Raw genomic sequence first — 19461 nt, 5'->3', positions numbered from 1 at the left:
ACAGACCGACGTACATAGCACAATCTTGATCGAGAGCATCAGATACTCTTAACAATACCAGATTTTGGACACCTTACCGCCTAAATAGTGCATCAGAAGGGACATAACTTTTGTATATGTCATGCAATAATTGCTCAAATGAACTTTAGCAGCCAAGCCACCAGACCGCTCGGATTCCTTAAACATAAAAAAGTGGGGAAATTAGTGCATTAGGCATGCCGGGCTGGTGCCAGAAATATGCACAGAATTGATGAGGTGTCACTTTCACTAAGAGTCACACAATTGCACCGACAAGAGCCGCTGTGATCCCTCCCTTCCTGCCTGTCTGCCACCAATGAGGCACAAACACTCTGATTTGCATGGTCTGCACAAAAAAAAAGAAAAGTCCTTGGTTTTAGAAAAGGTTGCCTTACTCTCTTTAGGCCTGAAAAACACCATTGGTATGCAAACCCTAACTCCGGGACAATTTTTATTTTTTTTTTTTGCTAATTTTTGTCCCATTTCCCATCAGTCCGCTGAACATCCGTGGAAGAATCTGCAGCCCGGTAACACAACGTGCTCTTTCCCCCCCGAAATGTCTGTTCCGATTTCATTTTCTAATAAATGACAAAACATGCTAACAACTGTGGCCGACAGCATTCCCGAGCAAATGCTTGGACTTACATTTTCAGATCAATTTCAAAGCCGTGTTAATTAATTTAGACTGCTTGCAGCACAATGCAGGTCAAACAGGGCAAACAACTTACAGCGTCAGCCAATTAGAAACACACAAGCGCTATACATTTTTTTCATAACCGAAGCAAGGCCAGCGAGCAGAAATATGATAGATCCTCAGATGGAGACAAGTGAAGCAAAAGATTAAAAAAAAAAAAAGATTCTTTTTCTTTCGGTATTAATCAGGGCTGTATTTCTGTCTGCTTATTTAAGTTTTTCAATCCCTGAAATGCACTGACTACACAAAACTACTGCAAAATAACATTTAAGTGTATGTCAGTGACAGATTGTCTTTTTGAATATCCTGTTTCTTAGAAATGAGCCTGTCTGGTGCCTTATCATCTGGTTGTTTTTCACTCAATTAACTTTCATCACTGCAGATGACTATATTTATATGGTCACAATTTGTTAATCAAAAGCATGGATGGTTGATTTTTGCATATTGGTTTTAAGATTTGTCATGGAGTGTATTTAGGTCTAATTACTACCAGTTATTCTGTGAGGAGGAGGAACCGGTTTTTCATCTATCAATAGTGGAAATGAAAGCGATAAATTCATCAACCTGTCCCTGGAGAAAGCGAGCAGGCTGACAAATGAGTTCTGAGGCAAATGAAGCAGCACGAGTCCCCCGTTAGGGAAATACAGTGTAACATGTTTAAGGCTTGTGCAGACTTTGGTCTACGCCTGAAAATAATCACAGATAAATTCGAGATAAATTGATCACGAAGGAATGATGCAGATTGTTGAAAAGTGTAAAAGAAAGGAAATGTGCATGTTGTCTTTGCTTTTGCCAGAATTCAAATGTAAAAAGCAAATTAGACAGAAGCAGCTCTAGCAAGCCGTCTCCAAATTTCTATACAATGTAAATGTCTGGTCTTTAGGCAGAGGAGAAGAAAAACAAAGGCCATCTGTGACATCTTGCAAAAAACATAACATTTTTGATGCACAAATGTTAAGTGGTACGTTATCCTTCCCTAATGCGATGCAAAAATGGCATGTGAGACACCTTGAGCTTTCACAGCACCAACACTAAACCCTCTTCATATTTGCACGAGGAGCCCATCGTATTGCCGGCTGAATTCAGCAGGAGCGAAGTTCTCAGAATAAGACTCAACATGCAATTGACTTTAACCTTGGATTTACGTCTGTCGGGCTTTCTCGCAGAAATGAGCACTGTTGTTGCTACGGCGAACACAAAATACAAGCTCAGAGGCGTTTTCCAATTGTCTCAGTTTGAACACAAGGGGAGAGCGAACGTGTCAATTCCGTGCCTCAGTCTTAAATTCTCCCACAGAAAAAGAGAAGCAGCATATTTGAAGGTTTAAAGGTGAGTGCAGGCATGAAGAGCTTTATTAATTATCTATATCAGTGAAAGCGGCTGAGAGACGGATATCAAAGGAAGCTTCGGCTCAATACAAGTCAATATTAAAATCATTTCACTCAAAATTCCTGCAAAGGTGAGGCTGTTAGAAACGGGTCTCACAGTGCATTTTCAATGTAATAAGTAACGAACACTAAATATTAAGACAAAGATAAATATAGGAAATAGAATATACTTTAAAATCCATTACACACTTTTAGTATTTATGATAACCTGTTCAATAGAAATAGTCTGAGGAGGTAACAGAACTGTGTTAACTCTCACTATTATGCTATAAATGTGTCACAGGATGATATACTGACGTAAACCCGGGGCAGTTCAGAACAGGGGTGTCAAACATTCAACCCGGCCTGCAGAAAAACTCCATAAAGTGTCAAAATAACCGAGAAGACACTGACCATTAGAGGTCGTAATTGAAACCTGAGATCCAACAACGTAATGCAATTTACAGATGTCCCTTAACGCCTCACATGGCGTCTGCTGCCGGTGCAGTTTACAGACGTTGCTAAACAGCAGCCATGAGTTACGCAGTAGTTATGCAGCCAATTTATGCTCTACAGAAGAAAAAAAATAGGTACGTGAGCTTCGAATGGTGCAAAAGTCCCCACCTTTTGCACTTCCAGGTGTCCATTGAATGAAAATGAGCATTTAGCAGTCTATTCACCAGAGGACTTAAAATTAACATACAAGCCAAATACCAGAATAGAGCATTTTTCTAGGAAGTCAATGATAGCTGATATTTAGACAGCAGAGGAGGCAACGCTGATGCTGCTACTCGGAGTGGTTTGACAGGCTGTTAAATACTTCCAGAAAAATCCCTCTAAAGCTTTCCACCATTTGTGTTTATCGTTGCTCATCTCATGACTGCCTCTACAACTCCCGGAGGTACTGCAGCGTTCGGCCCGTATCCGTAAGCTTCCTTGAGACGCACATAATGAACGCAGAGTGCGGGCAGGTGGCTCCGTGCATATCCGCACGCATATCTAATGTCGAGCACAAATGAGCCGTGTAGGTGAATCACCTGAGCTGTGAGAAGCGTCTCAAGTAGGCTAGTGAAACCGCATTAGCATCAAACAATGAAAACAGGCTTTTTCCATTATTACACTAAAGAGAAATACTCTTTAAACTGGATTCTTTTTTTATTTCATGTGGTTTATTTAATAGATTTTGTAAATTAAAAAAAAAAATTCAATTGGATTTATTGTGATTTACAAAACCACCGCAGCATGCTGCCCCTGAACCAAAAAGAGTTTGACACCCCTGCTTTAAACTGAGTTTTTTTTTTTTTCCTTTTCCTCCGAGTGGATATTTTTGTGGGAATCTCACAGATAGGAGTTGTGTTGTTTTGTGGAAGGTCCGCATGACTTATACATCCGTCTGAAAGGGGCCTGAGAGAACAGCGTGTCTTACAGACGGGTATCTTTGTGAGGAGATGGATTTAGCAGAAAGAGGCGCGATAAGGAGCGCTGTCCTTACCTCATTAGTGTTCCACCGGTGTCTCTCCTTTGGCAGCGAGGTGCATTTTGGTAGACATTCAAGCAGCTTCTTGGGCAGGTATATTTTCAAATGTCCATGTTCATCTACAAAGAGAAAGAGACAAAAAGGAATATTTAACACAGGCTTCATCCCTTATTGACTCGCTCGTCTCCCTCTTTATCAGTCTATCAGTCTCTGCGCAGCAAAAACGCTGACGGAAAAAAATAACAATCCCCTGACTGAATTAGGAAATTAATTTAAGCACAGAGTGTATTGCATACATTTTATTTTGTGGTCGGCTAAATTATTTTACTGTGAAATGCATTCTACCAGGGGAGTTCAACAGAAATTTTTCACTGTCAACTTGTAAAGGCTGTGTCTATTTATTATTTAGACACAATAAACACCCTTGAGTGATTTTATAGTGTATGGAGATTTAGTGTGAGAATCGGTGCGCTCCACACCGCGATGTGTATATTATTCAGGGAAATAACTGCAATTACCAGGCCCGATGCTTACATCATAATGCATGTAGTTTGATCTATAATTTACATTTCACAATCAGTCCACAAAAATTATAAAACGGCAATGTTTAGAGACGCCCACTTGCATGAACGCTCTCAAATGTTCACTTCATTCTTATGCTTCCCACTTATTCAAATATGCAGATGGCTTAAGTGGGAACAAATTATATTTGTTTAGGAAGCTGGGGGGAAAAAAAAAATCTTAAATTTACACTATTATGAGGAATCCTATATTAATCCCTGGTTGTTTTTGCAATCACAACATGACGCACAGGCTTGAGTTTCAATAATTCACACTCCAAATAGAGATAATCTAGGGAAAGATATTATCAGTGACAATTAGTTGGATGCAGAAGGAGGCACAATGGGATGACAGGAAAACCTTTTTAAAATTGCAGGCAACGCTACAGAGGCAGGGAAAAAAAAAAGAAAGAAAGAAAATATTAGGTGGAACACGGCTCACTGTGAGAAAAAGTAAATGGTTCATCAAAAAAAAAAAAAGTGGATTCAGATTTATGTCAGGCTGTGACACCGAAGAAATATTTTGGTATCAGGAAGGAGTATAATATGAGGTTTTTCTTGTCTCGGTAGCTGCCAGAGAAGTTTGTATTATTCCCGTCTCCTGCACTAACCGACTGTGAGCCTCTAATCTTTTTTATACTACTACTATCACACTTCTAATGCATTTAAAGACTGTAACACTGCAAATCTCAGACGTGGAGTTAGTTAATCCAGGTAATGTTCCACCATGTGAAAACGGATCCATTATTCAGGTTTAATGTGTGTAAATTGAATGTAAATGAATTCACTAAAGGTAATGCAAAATACCGCATGTGTCTGTAATGCAACGCAGCTTGAAAATAATTTACAGAGGAAAACAAATATCATATACTGAGCTGCACTCTTTCACATTTATATAACTATAGGTTAGAGGAAAATGGGCAAGTAAAGCAAGAGAGTGCGAGTGCTGACTATGGGTCTCTGGGGTAGCAGATATCAGTGGTTGACAGGGGGGGGGGAAAAAGAAGAAAAAACTTCAAGTAAAGCAAAATAAGACTGTAAAGCCAATACGAATAATCCAGGAGAGCACTTCATTATATAGTTTGTTTGCTGTATATCACAGAAAAAGTATCCGGAAGCCTCCATACGGAAAACTCAACTGAGCTGATCCGTGGAGATGAAGCTGGCTTGACGCCTCTGAGTGGAGCGCGTGAGGTGGAACGCCATGGCTCCCACAGGAATGCGCTACAGATCTGTAATATCAGCAGTACAATCCATCTGCACCTATATTTCTACATGTAGACGCGGTTTTATACGAGATATCTGTAATCACTCGCTTCACCCAATTAAGAATCACACGCAGCATCTGCTCCGAGGTGCCACCGGAGCGGCTTCGCCGTCAAAACCGGAAAACAACCGAGCGATCGGCAAGGAGCACAAAAGCGAAGGGGAAGTTGTTTTTAATAAGTAGGTGATTTATTATATGGCTGTGATGTAAACTCCGGCGAGGACGGAACATAAAAAAAAAAAAAAAAAGACACAGTGGATTCACACTCAGGGGTCAGTACAAAGTCTTGGCCAGCTCCCATTTTTCACTGTGTACTGTGAAGATTTCCTGACAGACAGCAGTAGCAGCGGATACATATGGCAAAGCCTGTCTCTGCACAGATTATTCAGGATTTAATGCTACCCTCTGGCACACCCTCCGATGACACCATCAACACCAGTCTCAAGTATGTTGAGGATTTTCTCACTGAGGAAAGTTGAGATAGAGATCTACAGTAGGAGGATATGTCTACTCGATGTGCCAGCAGGCTAAAATATTTGGGATGAGAACGGCGCAGAGGAAAAAAAATCTTGACGAATGAAGTAAATCTCTCACTTGCTTTTAATCACTTCATAACCTTAAAATTACACCGGTCAACGCACAACATGTTTTTTTTCTTTTTTTTTTTTTTTTTTTCCTTTTTGCCTGTCTTCTTTTTTTGTGCAAAGCACTTTTGGCTCGACAACTCTCTGCCACGGATCCTTGAATTATGCAAAGTGCGTGTCAGCTCAGTATGCTGTGCACACGAAAAGGTGACACAACTGCAACATAACTGCATTTTACTCTCAAATGCCAGTCTTGTATTTGTCAGCTAACAACCCCCCAAGCAACAAAGCAACCTATGTAAACCCTGCAGGACTAACAAGGTGTTAACTGGGTTTCTCTTAACCTTACATGGACACTTCTGTAATCAGGTTAACACCTAAATTGGAGAATGACTGGATTGCTAATGCAAGTGTACACATGCTGAATTTAAAAAGACACAACAGGGTTTTCAGATTATATCAAAAGCAGTTCGCTGCACAGTCTGATATTATCTTCCTCATGTGTCTGCCATATTTCTTAGATACATTTAGTATTTTCATGGTTTCTACACGGCACTTCAAATCTAAAGACTCCTCAGATATTTTAGTCAGAAGTGTCCCTACAGCACACTGCATCTGATATGGAACAAAAACTGGGGTTTTAAAGTGCTGAGTTTCAGTATTTGATAGTCTGTGCAATGTTCCTGACTGGCCAAGTCAGTCAGCTGACCTCAATCCAACCGAGCATGTGTTCCACTCGCTGAAGACCAGACTGAAGGCAAAAAGCCCCCAAAACAAGCAAGAAATGAGTATGGCTGTGGCACAGGCTTGGCAGAGCGTCGCGAGGGAACACGCCAAGTATCTGTTGACGTCTATGGATCATGGATTTCAGACAGCCATTGACGGATAGATTTGCAACCAAAATATTTAACAGTATATGTCTGCTGTTCCAAGTCGCAGTGTCCAGACTGAAATATATGAATTCTCTACTCTGTAAATGTGCTGTGCCATTTAACAATGTTGTAATCAAGCCAGATATTCACGATTCAACAGTACAGAAAATGTATATAATATGTACTTTATGATAATCCTGGTATTCATTCTACTTTTTTTTTTTTTAATAATAAGCACATTGATGCCAATCATACATTATATTACACTAATGCTGAAAGCTGAGACATGCTACTGCTGCTGGGATATTTTGCCCTCTTTGCTCTTGCAAAGCATATATCTAACTTAATTTTTGCTTGAGCAAAACAATCAGTAAATCATATTAAGGGTATTTATCTTGCAAATAATACATTTTATAGTGTGAAAATAGTGTCCAATAACATGTTTCCAATATTTTTCCACTGAGAATTATATCTAATATAGAGATTTTTTTGAAGATACAAACAGTAAAACAAATTTGATTTTAATCAACATATAGCTTTTCATAAAATATCGTGCATAAGGGTGTTTTGAATTGACTTTAACATATAGAAATATCCTTATAACACCCCCTTGTGTGGCAGATCAATGAACGACATTAAAACAAAACAAGGCAGACCAGTGTTGAGATTGATGTTTGCTGGTATAATGCGTGGGGAATAAAAGGCCTGTTAATTCTTACTGAGACAAACAATACAGGCATTTGTGTACATTAAAATCGTATCATACAGGGAGCCATTGTAGTCAAGGTTTTATCCATCTCGGATGTAGATGATTGTATTTCTTTGAGGAACAGGCTCACTACTGTTCAATAAACCATGTGTTTCGGACGAGGCGCGTCTTCTTCAGATGTTTATTGTCGGCCTTCTCTAATCTGGGAGTCCTTGTCTACCTTGTTTTTACACCACTGCAAGGCTCTCGAAGCAAACAATAGTGAACTCAACATAACCGAGGTTTCCTTTTTACAGCCTCGCACTCTCATAACTCTAAACTGTTTTGATCTTCCTGCTGCTGTTTATCCACACTAATAATATTTTAGCTGCTGCACAAATCGTCTTCTTTCCACTGGTGTGCGCGCCTCAACAAAGTATTGCTTACTAATTAAAGCTCTGTCCACCGTCGCATGGAAATCCACATATAGTCTGTGCATCAGCTGTAAACAGCCCCGAGGGAAATACCAAGTTTACAGAATATAGACAAGCTCTTCCTAATCAAATTGTCCGATTTGATCAGTGCATAAACAACAAATTGCCCGCACACACTTCTGCTCTGAAAACGTAAATGTAGCCTCTCTCTTTTTTTTCTAAACCAGAACTGATGAAAGACTAAAAACGGCCTGGCTGTTTAACATTTCCTCCCTTGCAAGGTTTAATATTTATTTTGGAGTTTAAAACAGCAGGCTTAATGAATGCCTGTGCATTAGCCAAGAGAGGCATACACAGGAAAACTACTATTTGGTTGTAAAACACTAAAGTGCAAGACAGGCTGATACTAGAGCTTGTTACATGAGAGGATGTGCTGAGCTGAGCTGGCACACTGGAGCCAATTACATTCGAGGTCTTGATGAGCGAGCTCACATACAAAAGGCTAAACAAGGGGAGAGGCGCCTTCAATGCAGAGACGAGGGGTCCGCGGCTCTCGTGGTGCCATGTGTTCGCCAAACAGTGGCAGCCTGCGCATCCTGCTCCATAATTCACATCGCCGCCTGCCGAATGAGTATAAAGATATATTTTTCTCTGCTGATGTTTGGATTATCACTGATCCTGGCTGCTAAGCAAACACTTGGGCCGAATTTAGGGGTATCTGTCATGCTAGCTTGCTCCAGCCCCACCCTAGAGATGAGAGCGAGGGTCATGAGACTGGAAAGGCTGACAAAAACAAATCTTTAATCAATATCTGAGCCCTGAACGCAAAACCCTCTCTCTTCCGTCTCTGTCTGGGAGCGCTCTGGGAGTGACAGTTTTTCTTTTTAATCTGTGCCCACATTGTGGAGAAATTGCAAGCTAATGTTTTGGCTATAGATCATTCAACAAATCGCTGCTGGCGGTGCATATCCAAAGTAACTGTTTGAATGCAAACATTTTCCACAACAGTTCAGTGGCTAATGTGGCTCATGGATGTGAAGAGCCGTGTGAGTGTTTTCTCGGAGCTGCACCTGAAACAAGTGGGAGGTGAATCACAGAGGAACAAACAGTCCTGTGAATAAACATTTGGCTCTCATCTCCGTCCAGTAAGAAGTGCTGTGAAACTAAATCAGGCCCGTGGCAACGTTTCTTATCATTACGTTGGACGACAGCCATCCTCTGGCCAGGACCTAAAATGCCCCTTAGAGCGGAGCTCAAAAATCAGCCAAATGAGCTTATTTCATCAGCAGGGGTGAAAAAAATGCCAAACCACAAGAAACAAATATACAACCCTTTCATTTTTTTTTTTCTGTTTTGTTTTGTTTTTTTTAAGTAAACAGCTTTCAAGCAACGTGTTGTAAAAATTTTCCAAAATACGGCCATTTGTCCATCATTTGTACGTCCTGCAAAAAAGAAAAAAAAAACTGACTGTATCTAAACTGACGTAAACTCCTTTCATTTGACAACAGTGGCGCTTTTAAGGATGAAATAAGCGGAATCCAAACATTGATGCTCTTGTGTGTCGCACCACTGGAAACTAGACAGTGATGTCTGCTCTCATCGCTCGCTTTTGAAGGAGCAACAGATATTCTGATCATTTCACTGTTTACACAGACTGAGTAGGAAGGAGAAAAAAAGAAAGGACAGAGGTACTGATTATTGGAGTCATTAGCAGAGGATTTCACAGAAAAAAACGTGCATGCACACCAAAGCCAAAAGAGCACAGGTTTACAATAACAGAGAGCAGAAAATGCGAGAAACGACAAGCTATAATTGTGTTTTCATTTTTAGCACTCTAAGAAAAACATTGCATGGATTTATTTGCATGCAGATCATACAGCAAAACCTAATGATGGATGTAAAAAAAAAAAAAGAAAGAAAAGACAAGAAGAAGAAAAATCTATGGGATGTGACAATCTGTCTGTGGAGCGTGCATATCTGTCATGCAGGTGGTATAATGAGAGGATCTATAGGAGGCCAGGTGTCAAACCAGTACGACGGACAGAGCGGGCCGAAAGCTCAGCGCATGGCGTAAACTACCTCCACAAAAGCATGTGGCCTCATGTGAAGCCGAGATGAACTCAGACAGCCGAGCGGAAGCGGTCAACTGCTGGCATGCTGTCAGCTGAAAGCAATCAATCCGGCTGCGAGACGTGAAAGAATGAGGAAAATGGAAAGAGGGGAGTTTAACCTGCGGGTGTACGCTTCAGAGTAGGACACTTTGCTGTTCCCACAAACATCAGCTAACATCATAAACTATCTGAGATCGATTGGTATGACAAGAAGTGTAATGTTATTCTTGTTCTTTTTTTCCTTTTTAAAGAGAAAAAAATACCCCCTGTTCAAAAACATGGAAGCATGTTTTTCTTTCACAAAGTGTAAAAATCACTTCTTTCAAGAGGTTTATAATGTCACTGAACGCTACAACAATTCTATTTAGTTTGCATTGAACTTCAATAAGTGCATAATTGATTTCATACTCCATCTACGAGGGGGACTGATGGTACTTGGCCACCAGTGAACACAACACTTGATTAGACCCGAGTCTATAGGCTGGTACTTGTGGGAGCTCCTGATCCGAGCGCTACAACAACACAGGACAATTTAAGCTGTGTCAAATTTCCCTGGCAGTAATGACAATGATTCCTATCGTCCAGAGGCCGGTCTCCCCACAGCCTGATGGCTCTTGATGGGGACATGGGGGTTGGGGGGGGGGGGGGGGTATGTAGACTCAAAATAGCCATGTGTTAGTGTAGGACTGGGAAACCAATTATCTTTATCATTTGGCCCGTAGCCTGTTCGATAACACTCTTACATCGAGTGGAATTACTCGTCGCCCACAAGCAACAAAAAAAAAAAAAGTCTCACTGAACTTCACTGTAGCTTTTCTACATTACAAGACAACTTAAACCAAAGTGAAGCTAACATGGCTTCTAGCGATAGCATCGAGGATGAGTGTTTGACCTGAAAATCACACAACAGCTGTTGTTAAAGATACAAAAGGTGTTTTTTCTCCCGCTGAGGACGACAGGAGGTGTCAGCACGCCAGTGAGAGGTCTGCATTACACTGAATCTCGCTGGACAACATTTCTTATGCAACTGTGCTACAACGAGACAAGAAGCAACATGTGCAGCGTGGCAGATTTCATTGTTTGCAATTACACTGTTCTCATTCCCTCAATGGCTACACACTGGAAACACTATGTCTCTGTGTGGTTATAATAGCTTGGTCTAATATGCCGTAATAAGGAAAGACTGTCAAAAAGTCAAACAGCTAAAAAAAAAAAAAAAAAAAAAAAAAAAAAAAGCCTGGGCCTATTACTGGAAGTTCAACAAACATGCACACACGGTTAACTGCCTGCAACAAACTGAAAATGACTCTTTATGTGTTCTCAGCCCTCACCAAGCTCACCCATCCATAAAAATCCCATCTCAAGGAGAGCAGAGGTGAGGTCTCTCTCTCTCTCTCTCTCTCTCTCTCTCTCTCTCTCTCTCTCTCTCTCTCTCTCTCTCTCTCTCCCTCTCTCTCCCTCTCTCTCCCTCTCTCTCCCTCTCTCTCTCACAAACAAAGCCCCTCTTTCTGTATCATAACTACTCTAACAATTACTCAGACGATTACTCAGATCAATGGACTACCTGCCTGTTTGAGCTTCTGTAATTCTGCTACAAAGCGTCCTGGTAGGCAGAAAAAAGCTCCAGGCTGAACGCATTAAACGGGGTGTCTGACATGGGTGTGGGATACTGTAATATCATGCAATAACGTGAGGGAAAAAAGCAAGACCGGCAAAACGTATTGTCAGTCACAGCTGTCACACATGAGGGGGTAACGCAAAAGTCTATCAACAATGTCGCCGTTACAGCCCGCATCCCTGTTTCATAGATCTGCGCGAGCGGTCCCCTGCCATTAAATCTCTCAAAACACACTAAAAATACCAGAAAGAAATGTGGCGCAGCCGAGCTCTTCCAGTGGCAGACATCGAGTGAAGACACTAACAAGGGGTTGGGGTGATTTTAGACTCTCTATTTAAATATGACAATACATGAGCACACTTAATTACCCAGTCTCTAGTCTAGATCAACAGAGTCTTCCAGCAGTGAGGAGACTGGTGTATTCATTAACAATGAAGGGGCTTCTTTTCTGCGGAGAAACAATCTGCTTTAGAGGGGACACTTTTTTTTTTTTTTCACAGCTACAGACGGAGGCTAAAACTCAGACACATTCTCTAAAGAGGAATGAAGGGAAAATCACCACAAATAAAGTCGAGACTTGACCTATATTTCTGACTGATTTGTTTTGGTGGTGACAGAAAATAGCACTTGTGCACAGACTCGTAAGTGCACTGAAGCAATTCCCACAGAAGCTGCTTTTAACAAGTCATAAAAACCTCTGCTCTGATGTTGTGTTTGTCTTTGTTCTTTGCCCCCTGGTCTACGCTTCTCCTACATCACCAATGTAATGAGAGGGATGCAAAAGCAAAATATTAATTCACTCAAAGGCATAAATATCACAGGATGCTAATTTTCTGAGAAAGGCATGAATATTTCATTCATACAAAATTAAATTTTGCATCATTTTAAAGCTAAATTGTTAACTCGACGTGATACCCCACCCCGTCAATCAAAGGCAGGTTTAGGAAAAGCAAAGAAAAGGCAAGTACAGGGCCATAATTGATGGCTCAAAGCTTAAGCTTTCTCTCAGAGGGTCTGCTCAGGTCCTGATCCCCTGGCCTCAACCTGAAACAATCACTCTTAGTTAACGACAACACTTCAGCTATTGACAGCGTGATCCCGTAAAGCAGACACTTCAATCAACAGAGCAGCCGGAGGAGGTGTTGTGTTGGAGGGGAATAAAAAAAGGAGGGGGGCATGGGGACGAATGAAATCAAGAAGTAAATAAATGAATTGATGAATGAATAATAGATTGGCCAGCTAGTGGCCTCTCGGAGCAGCGATGCAGTATTAATAACTGACTCTTACTGTTCGTCTCTGTGTCATCACTGATACTCTTAGGTGGACCATGGCCAGCATAACACACTGCTGATCTGTACATTCGATCCGGATTACGAACTTTCTTCAGTCCTTCAGGAGGCAAAGAGAAAAGTAGAGAAAATCGAGGAAAAGAAGCATTCTCCCAGTCTGTGATAACCAAGCAAAGTCCCCATGCAAGCAATATCAACAGAAACCAGACAGTATGATGAAATACATTTAAAAACACACAGGAGCTGCGGGGAAAAATACGATGCAAATAGTATTAACAATAATAAAGATAGTGAAGTGAATAAATCCCACTGAATTTGTCTGTCGTGTCTTTGGAATTGTAAAGTTCTCCGTGAGCTGAATGTTTGCGTCCTCGCAGGAGAGGTGGGCCTTAATAAGGGCGGCTGCGGCTGTGGCCCGCTTTGATACGGGTCAGTAACATTTCTTATTGTATCAATGGCAAACTGGATGAATCAATACAATCAATCAGAGGAGGCCGTGCAAAGCAGTCAGTAAAGGTCTATTACACGCCAGCATTAGGAATGATACGTCTCAGCAACCACAGACTGGACCAGCGTCCCATCCATCCATACCTCACTGATTCAATTAAAAAGGGGATGGGAGGAAAAATGTAGCGCCTGATTCGACACAAACTCGGGAGGGAAAGCGGTCCGACATGATGGGGGAGGTTAAATTCATCCTTCTTTACAAAACAGCAGAGAAATATTTATACCAATGCTGCACAAGCACTTCTGTAAGTTAATGGCTGACTGCGTGCTTACTTGATGTTTTGCTGGCGCTTCACCCTGAACTTTGAGTGAAATGATAACGTCGTGAAACTTTTTAAACTGCACTCGCTCGAAAATAAAGGAGGGAAATTACTTCCTGCGCGGCAGACACTCGAGACCTAATTCGCTACATTTTAAAAATCGATTTTTGTTGATTGTTTCTTTGGTCACCAAAGTCTCAACTAAATTACCCTCAGATTTATTTTGAACACACCTGTGCGAGCTTCTGGTCGCCTCCGTCATTAGATTTGCATTTATCTGATTTCAAATTAAAGAAAATATGCCACATCTACAAAAAACTGCCAGTATCAAGACTCAATTTCAGAGGGTAAATGCATCAAAATTTAATGCAATTTTCTTTATAAATCTCCTTATTTAATTCCTCAGATTCCTCGCCTCTAGCACAGAAGTGCCTGTGTGAGACTTTGCTCTTCATAAGACCACTGGCTGTAGTTTCATCCAGAGGAGTGTCGGTGTAAGACATATCAAGCCTGTCCTTTCACTGCCCTCCAGGCCTTGTACTTAAAGTAACGGACACAGAGAGCTTTTTATGAGTGTGAAGGGAAAAAAATACCCCCAAGGGCCCGGACAATCAGTTAGGCTGGAGAGAAATACCCCAGGATGTAAACATTACACCACAGAGTGAGACTGGGTCATGGCCCCTGGGTTTTAACACAAGATGCAACCCTCAGTTGTTACGGACCATCATAAGACCTGCCAAACAGCTAAAAGCGACTAGGATTGCCCGCCTACCACAAGGACAAAAGGTCAGTGGCTGCTGAGCGATAAGGAGCATGTCACCTCGACACTGAAAATATGAAGTGCGCCGCAGAAGCTACGGTCTATAAAAGTGACCAACTTAAACTGAGGAACAACTAAGTGCAGGTGCAAAGATTCATGACAGCTTCATGCAAAAGCTTGAAGGTCTACGTTTGCATGAAACGACATCACATTTACATAAAGGTATGAAGCAGACTCTCCCTCTCTTTCTTTCTCTCTCTCTCTCTCTCTCTTTCTACACTCCCCTTCCTCCTCCTCCTTTTTCCACTGACCGGCCTCACAGGAGCACTGAAAATAACTTGACCGGCTCAGCAATGGGACTTTCAAGTCAGGGTTTTCAGCGAGAGCTCCCTGTGTTGGAGAGGCATGGAGATTATCAACTACAGCGTATTTGTTAAGTTGGGCTATGTGGATGAATACATTAGGACTACACACCACAGTGAAGTCATTACTATCACAAACCAGATGTCTTCATTTTTTTGTCATGGCACAGACAGATCCCTCATAAGTGTGCGCTTCTGTAGCTCAATATCACCCCCTGGTGGGACTCGGTTTAGTGGTTGGCACACTGACATGCAAACAGCTAAAATCCCAGTGTTTTATCATTTCCCCTCATATGGACAGAGAGAATTTGAAACATTACAGTAATTCTACATCAGAAAGAAATTGTGTTTGAGGTTACTGACATCAAAGTCTCACGGAGGGCTGTTTAATTTTGAAGCGTGCAACAAAAACATTAGGGCGAGCTGAGAAACAGCTGGAACTGACGATTTATGCTGAAATTTTTTTTTTCCCTCTCACTCAATTTATGCAGTCAGTTTTAAAAGTGTAGGATGAGTCTTTCGCTGCAACCTGGGGTGCAACATAAATCAATAGCTCTGAAGAAAATAAAGCATGGATATACTATTTCAGTGAACTATCATTACACTCAGTTCCTCCTATTTTAGTGAGTAAAACAGTAGACAGATCAAATTTTGCAAGAAAGTAAAACTGTAAATATAGCAATAAATTGCAATGAAGTAAGCAGATGATGAAATCAAGCTCAGGTATTTCACTTAAAATCTATTTTATCATATGCAAATATCTTCAGACATAAACAATTAATTTATTTACATCCAATTCAAATAAGAGTCAATAAGACCAGCCTCTTCCAAAACATTTTGTCATTTCTAATTCAGAATTTCCATGCAAAGCATTGTTTAATTACTCACCCAAAATTTCCATGGGCCTGTCTGAATGGGAACAGATCTCTCATGCATATGGGTTGCAATAAAAAATATTCCACTAGAAATGAAGTCTAATGCATTTCATTTCAAGTTAGCGAGCCGTAAGAAAGCAGCTGAGGGAGAGGGAGAGAGAGAAAAAGTCATGATTGGGTCCTATGTGTAAAGTAGTGTAATGGGCAGGCTGCTGGAAATCCTACTCTCCATCCTTCTCCCCCTGTTTCCTCTGTGATGGCATTTCAAGTGCGATGGGGCATTGAAAGCGGAGCAGGCATCACCACGTTCTCATGTCCGCGTCTCTCAACAAATATAGGCCAAGTAGTATCAATTGGCGTTGGGAAAACATGATGTTTTGGAATACATCACTTCGGGATCGTAAACACGGCGAGAGAAAAATGCTCGCACTTCATTGAGGAGGTGGCGGCGGCGGCGGCGGCGGTGGTGAGGGGGGGGAAGAGAAGAGCGCTCGAGCCTCGTTTTCAACAGAAAAAAACTACACATTTTAAAAACTGACAAGCCGTGATTATTATTACAATGCAGTCAAAACAAGCCGCTGCAGAAGCGGGGCGCATTGACAGATAAACTAACAGGAGCGGGGCGCGTTAAAAGCTGGGTAATAAGGGAAGAAGTTAGTCGATGCCAATGACATGTTGTCATTAACTTAGCCTTGTTGTTAACAACTTGAACGGCTCGTCTTTTGACAGGGATCCGGGGCACAATGCGCGGCGGACGCGGTGCTCGGACCACGCCGGCTGTTCATCCCCGTGGCGAGCTTTAAATGTGGGCTACGATGGGAATAGTAGCTGGCTAGAATACAAGCTAATATTAGCTGGCTAGGTGATCTCTCCACGTTTCAGCGGAGCCCTTTTCCGACCGAAAAAAGCCCCGCTCGTCCCCGCGCGAGCGCCGTCTCCGCACGGAGTTGCAACTGTTTTTTTTTTCTTATCAACAACAACAACAAAAAAATAAATACACACAAACACACACACGGCGGTCATTCTAGTAAATTAATCCCATTATATTTCTCTTACCTTCCGGCTTGTTTTCGGCAGCCATTTCCCCTTCACGCGCAACATCCTCCTCCTCCTCACGACCGTGGGTACCACGCGCGTGCACGGCGAGGACAGCACGAGGAGGGACCGGAGGAGCACGCGGCGAGTCGGTCCGACCGAGGAGAACTTACCATTGGCTGCGAGGCGGTGACTGACAGAGGGGCTCCGGGATGAGAAACAACACAGCTCCCCTCACCTTGGCACCGCCAGCCGACCGCTTTCGCTTTTATTTTTTTTATTTTATTATTTTTTTTTAACGGTGAATTTAAAAGAGCTCGGAGAGGCAGCGGCGCCTCGAGACGCTTCTCTTAAAACACGATGGAAAGCCTTTAGAATAAAAACTGATATCAAGAAGTTGACGTTTAGCAACTTGGCTGCGTATTTTACACATGATGAGATTGGAAATGACTTCTACTGAAGTGGCTTGACGCTGTCATTTATCAGTTAGTCAATAAGAAGCTAAAAAAAATGATGTAATTGTTTATTGTGATTATTTGTGTCAGTGATAAGTGACTTAGTGGGGTCGAAACCTGTTCCTTTATGTTTGCATCTCCTTGTTTGAAGACACTAGTGATTGTGTTTCACCAAACTCCAAAGAAAGACCCAAAAGCAACTCTCTGCCTAATACTCAGGACAGAATCTGTGCAGATAGGGCATTTAAGGTGTTGGATTTAACTGACCTATTTGTTATAATGAGTCATTTGTATACATTGTACACAATCATCCAAAATAATGTCAGTTTTGGTGACCATTACTTTAACTGTAAAGCAGGGATGTTAAATTCCATTCAGCACTGGGTAATTTGATCTTGAGTTGGGCACAATAATAAAACAGGAGCATAATAATCTGAATAAAACATTTCGGACAACTTCAAGTGCTTTCCTCTGTCCCTGTGTGCAGAGGAGTGTGAATTGATTTATTACATTTTTGCAACACATTATCAAGTTAAAATATTTTGAAGTGGAATTTTGCCATTGTTTTTCTGGTCCCAGTGAAATATCTCCAAACCACACCCGTGTCTCCTGCTGTGATCTCTTGCACTGCAATATGCATCTGACACATCAGTTACCTGGAGAAAAAAAATCAATTCAGTTTTTCTTTTAGAAGTTTTATCAGTTGAAATGTCATCCAACAGGCCAGTTTTGGCCCCAGGGCCATATGTTTGACCCCAACTGCTTATTTCAACAAACTGGACCACAGTTATTTCAGCTGTGACTTGCTCAAGGTTCACGGCACATGCACTCAACATTTGCAGCTTGACTGCATATTTTGTCATTTATTAAACCTAATTAGATTGTAAACAAGCCATTAAATGTTTCGCTTGAAATCTCTCCTCCTAAAGTTGATGGACACTGTGATTCCTGAGTGATAGTAATCGAGCCCATATTCAGGTAAATTAACTGTTTAAAACCCTCCATTAGGTTGTTTTTAATCGGATGCACGGCTGATTATTTAATCTGATAGGAGATATGATCTGTTAAATGCAACTGCTGATGGCTGCCAAGACATTTTGCACAACCATTCCAAAGTGCTGGTGTATACCATAAGCCTCGATTCTAAGCTTTCTTTTTAGTATATTTTTGCAAGCGGAATATGAGATGTCTTTTCCAAGGAGACAGAGGCACATATAGCCTATTAAACACGAATGATAAAACATTTGAGAGATATCACACAGTAGTAACACTCCATCAATCAAGTGTCCAGATGTCAGTTTACATTTGAGTGCCTGCAGACTATTTTCTCCCCCTGTGTCGACTTGTCTCAGTGATTTCAGATTGTGGCACCATAACGCTGAAGACTGAAGGGATGTCCGGGAGATGTGGATCCCATCTCTTGTGCAATTACTGGAGGCTGTTGGTCCAGTTCATGAAAACAGTTCTGTCTGGATTTGAGGATGAGGAGACGTCCACACAGCCAGTGCTTTAACACTGCGCTACCCAGACATTCAGCCACTATCATTTTGGCGCAATCACTTGACGATATGTTAAATGGCCGCTGGCAATCTGATCATTGTGCTTAATCGCGTCCGCTCTGGCACTTTAGGACAGCCAGCACTGCTGCTGACCGTCAGTGCTGAAAGGCGGTGTATAGTTTGAGGTGGTGGTGCTGAAAGAACAGCTCCCCTGCCGCCTGCTGCAAGTGCGCCCTGTGCAGTCAACGGCCTGTTGTTATTGCGAAGACAGTAATAATAAACTAATGAAAGGCCTAATGTATTGAAGTGATTTTTCTCACCCCCCTCTCGCCTTAATTGCTTCTAGCTGGATATGATATGCAGACAACATCCCTTTAGAATTAAGGCGTACACGTGCCTCTTTATTATGAGCTCAGTATGGGGCTTATTCATTCCCCTACAACGTAAAATGTATATCTAAACACGCCTAATATGTTGTCTCCTAAGATTATACACCCTCGGTATGTTGTCATTCGCAAGAAAAAATGCATTTAATGAACGCTGAAGTAATTGAAGGTTTCAAAACATCTTGCCAAAGGACCACAGTTGAAGATTTGCCAACTGGCTCAGACTTGTGCATTCAAATAAATGTTGATTAATGTGTGCTGTCTTTATAAATAAATCAAGCGGAATTAAATGAATGGAATTATTTAAAAATGTACCCGTCTTTAGCTGCAGCAGTGTAGATAC

The 19461-nt window shown here is 41.6% G+C and overlaps 1 protein-coding gene across 7 annotated transcripts in view; it reads right to left on the bottom strand.

The window, feature by feature from the left end:
• Positions 1-16955, bottom strand: part of camta1a (calmodulin binding transcription activator 1a) — a 307545-nt gene extending 290590 nt beyond the window's left edge. For 4 of the 7 annotated variants that reach the window (XM_030119532.1, XM_030119523.1, XM_030119524.1 and 1 more), the window contains exons 1-3: positions 16800-16955; positions 12978-13079; positions 3572-3675 (exon numbers count right to left, since the gene is read on the bottom strand). In XM_030119532.1, coding sequence (XP_029975392.1) covers positions 3572-3675; positions 12978-13079; positions 16800-16824 — 231 coding nt within the window. In that variant the 5' untranslated portion in view covers positions 16825-16955. Of the gene's footprint in view, positions 1-3571; positions 3676-12977; positions 13080-15756; positions 15924-16799 lie in introns of those variants that run through there. The other 3 variants (XM_030119527.1, XM_030119525.1, XM_030119526.1) reach the window with 3 other exon arrangements.
• Positions 16956-19461: the final 2506 nt, after the last annotated feature.

This window comes from Salarias fasciatus, chromosome 20 (assembly GCF_902148845.1).
Source record: "Salarias fasciatus chromosome 20, fSalaFa1.1, whole genome shotgun sequence".
In the NCBI taxonomy this organism is placed as follows: domain Eukaryota; kingdom Metazoa; phylum Chordata; class Actinopteri; order Blenniiformes; family Blenniidae; genus Salarias; species Salarias fasciatus.
The sequence above is the reverse complement of the archived record's forward strand: the minus strand, read 5'-3'. Positions and strand labels throughout refer to the sequence as shown.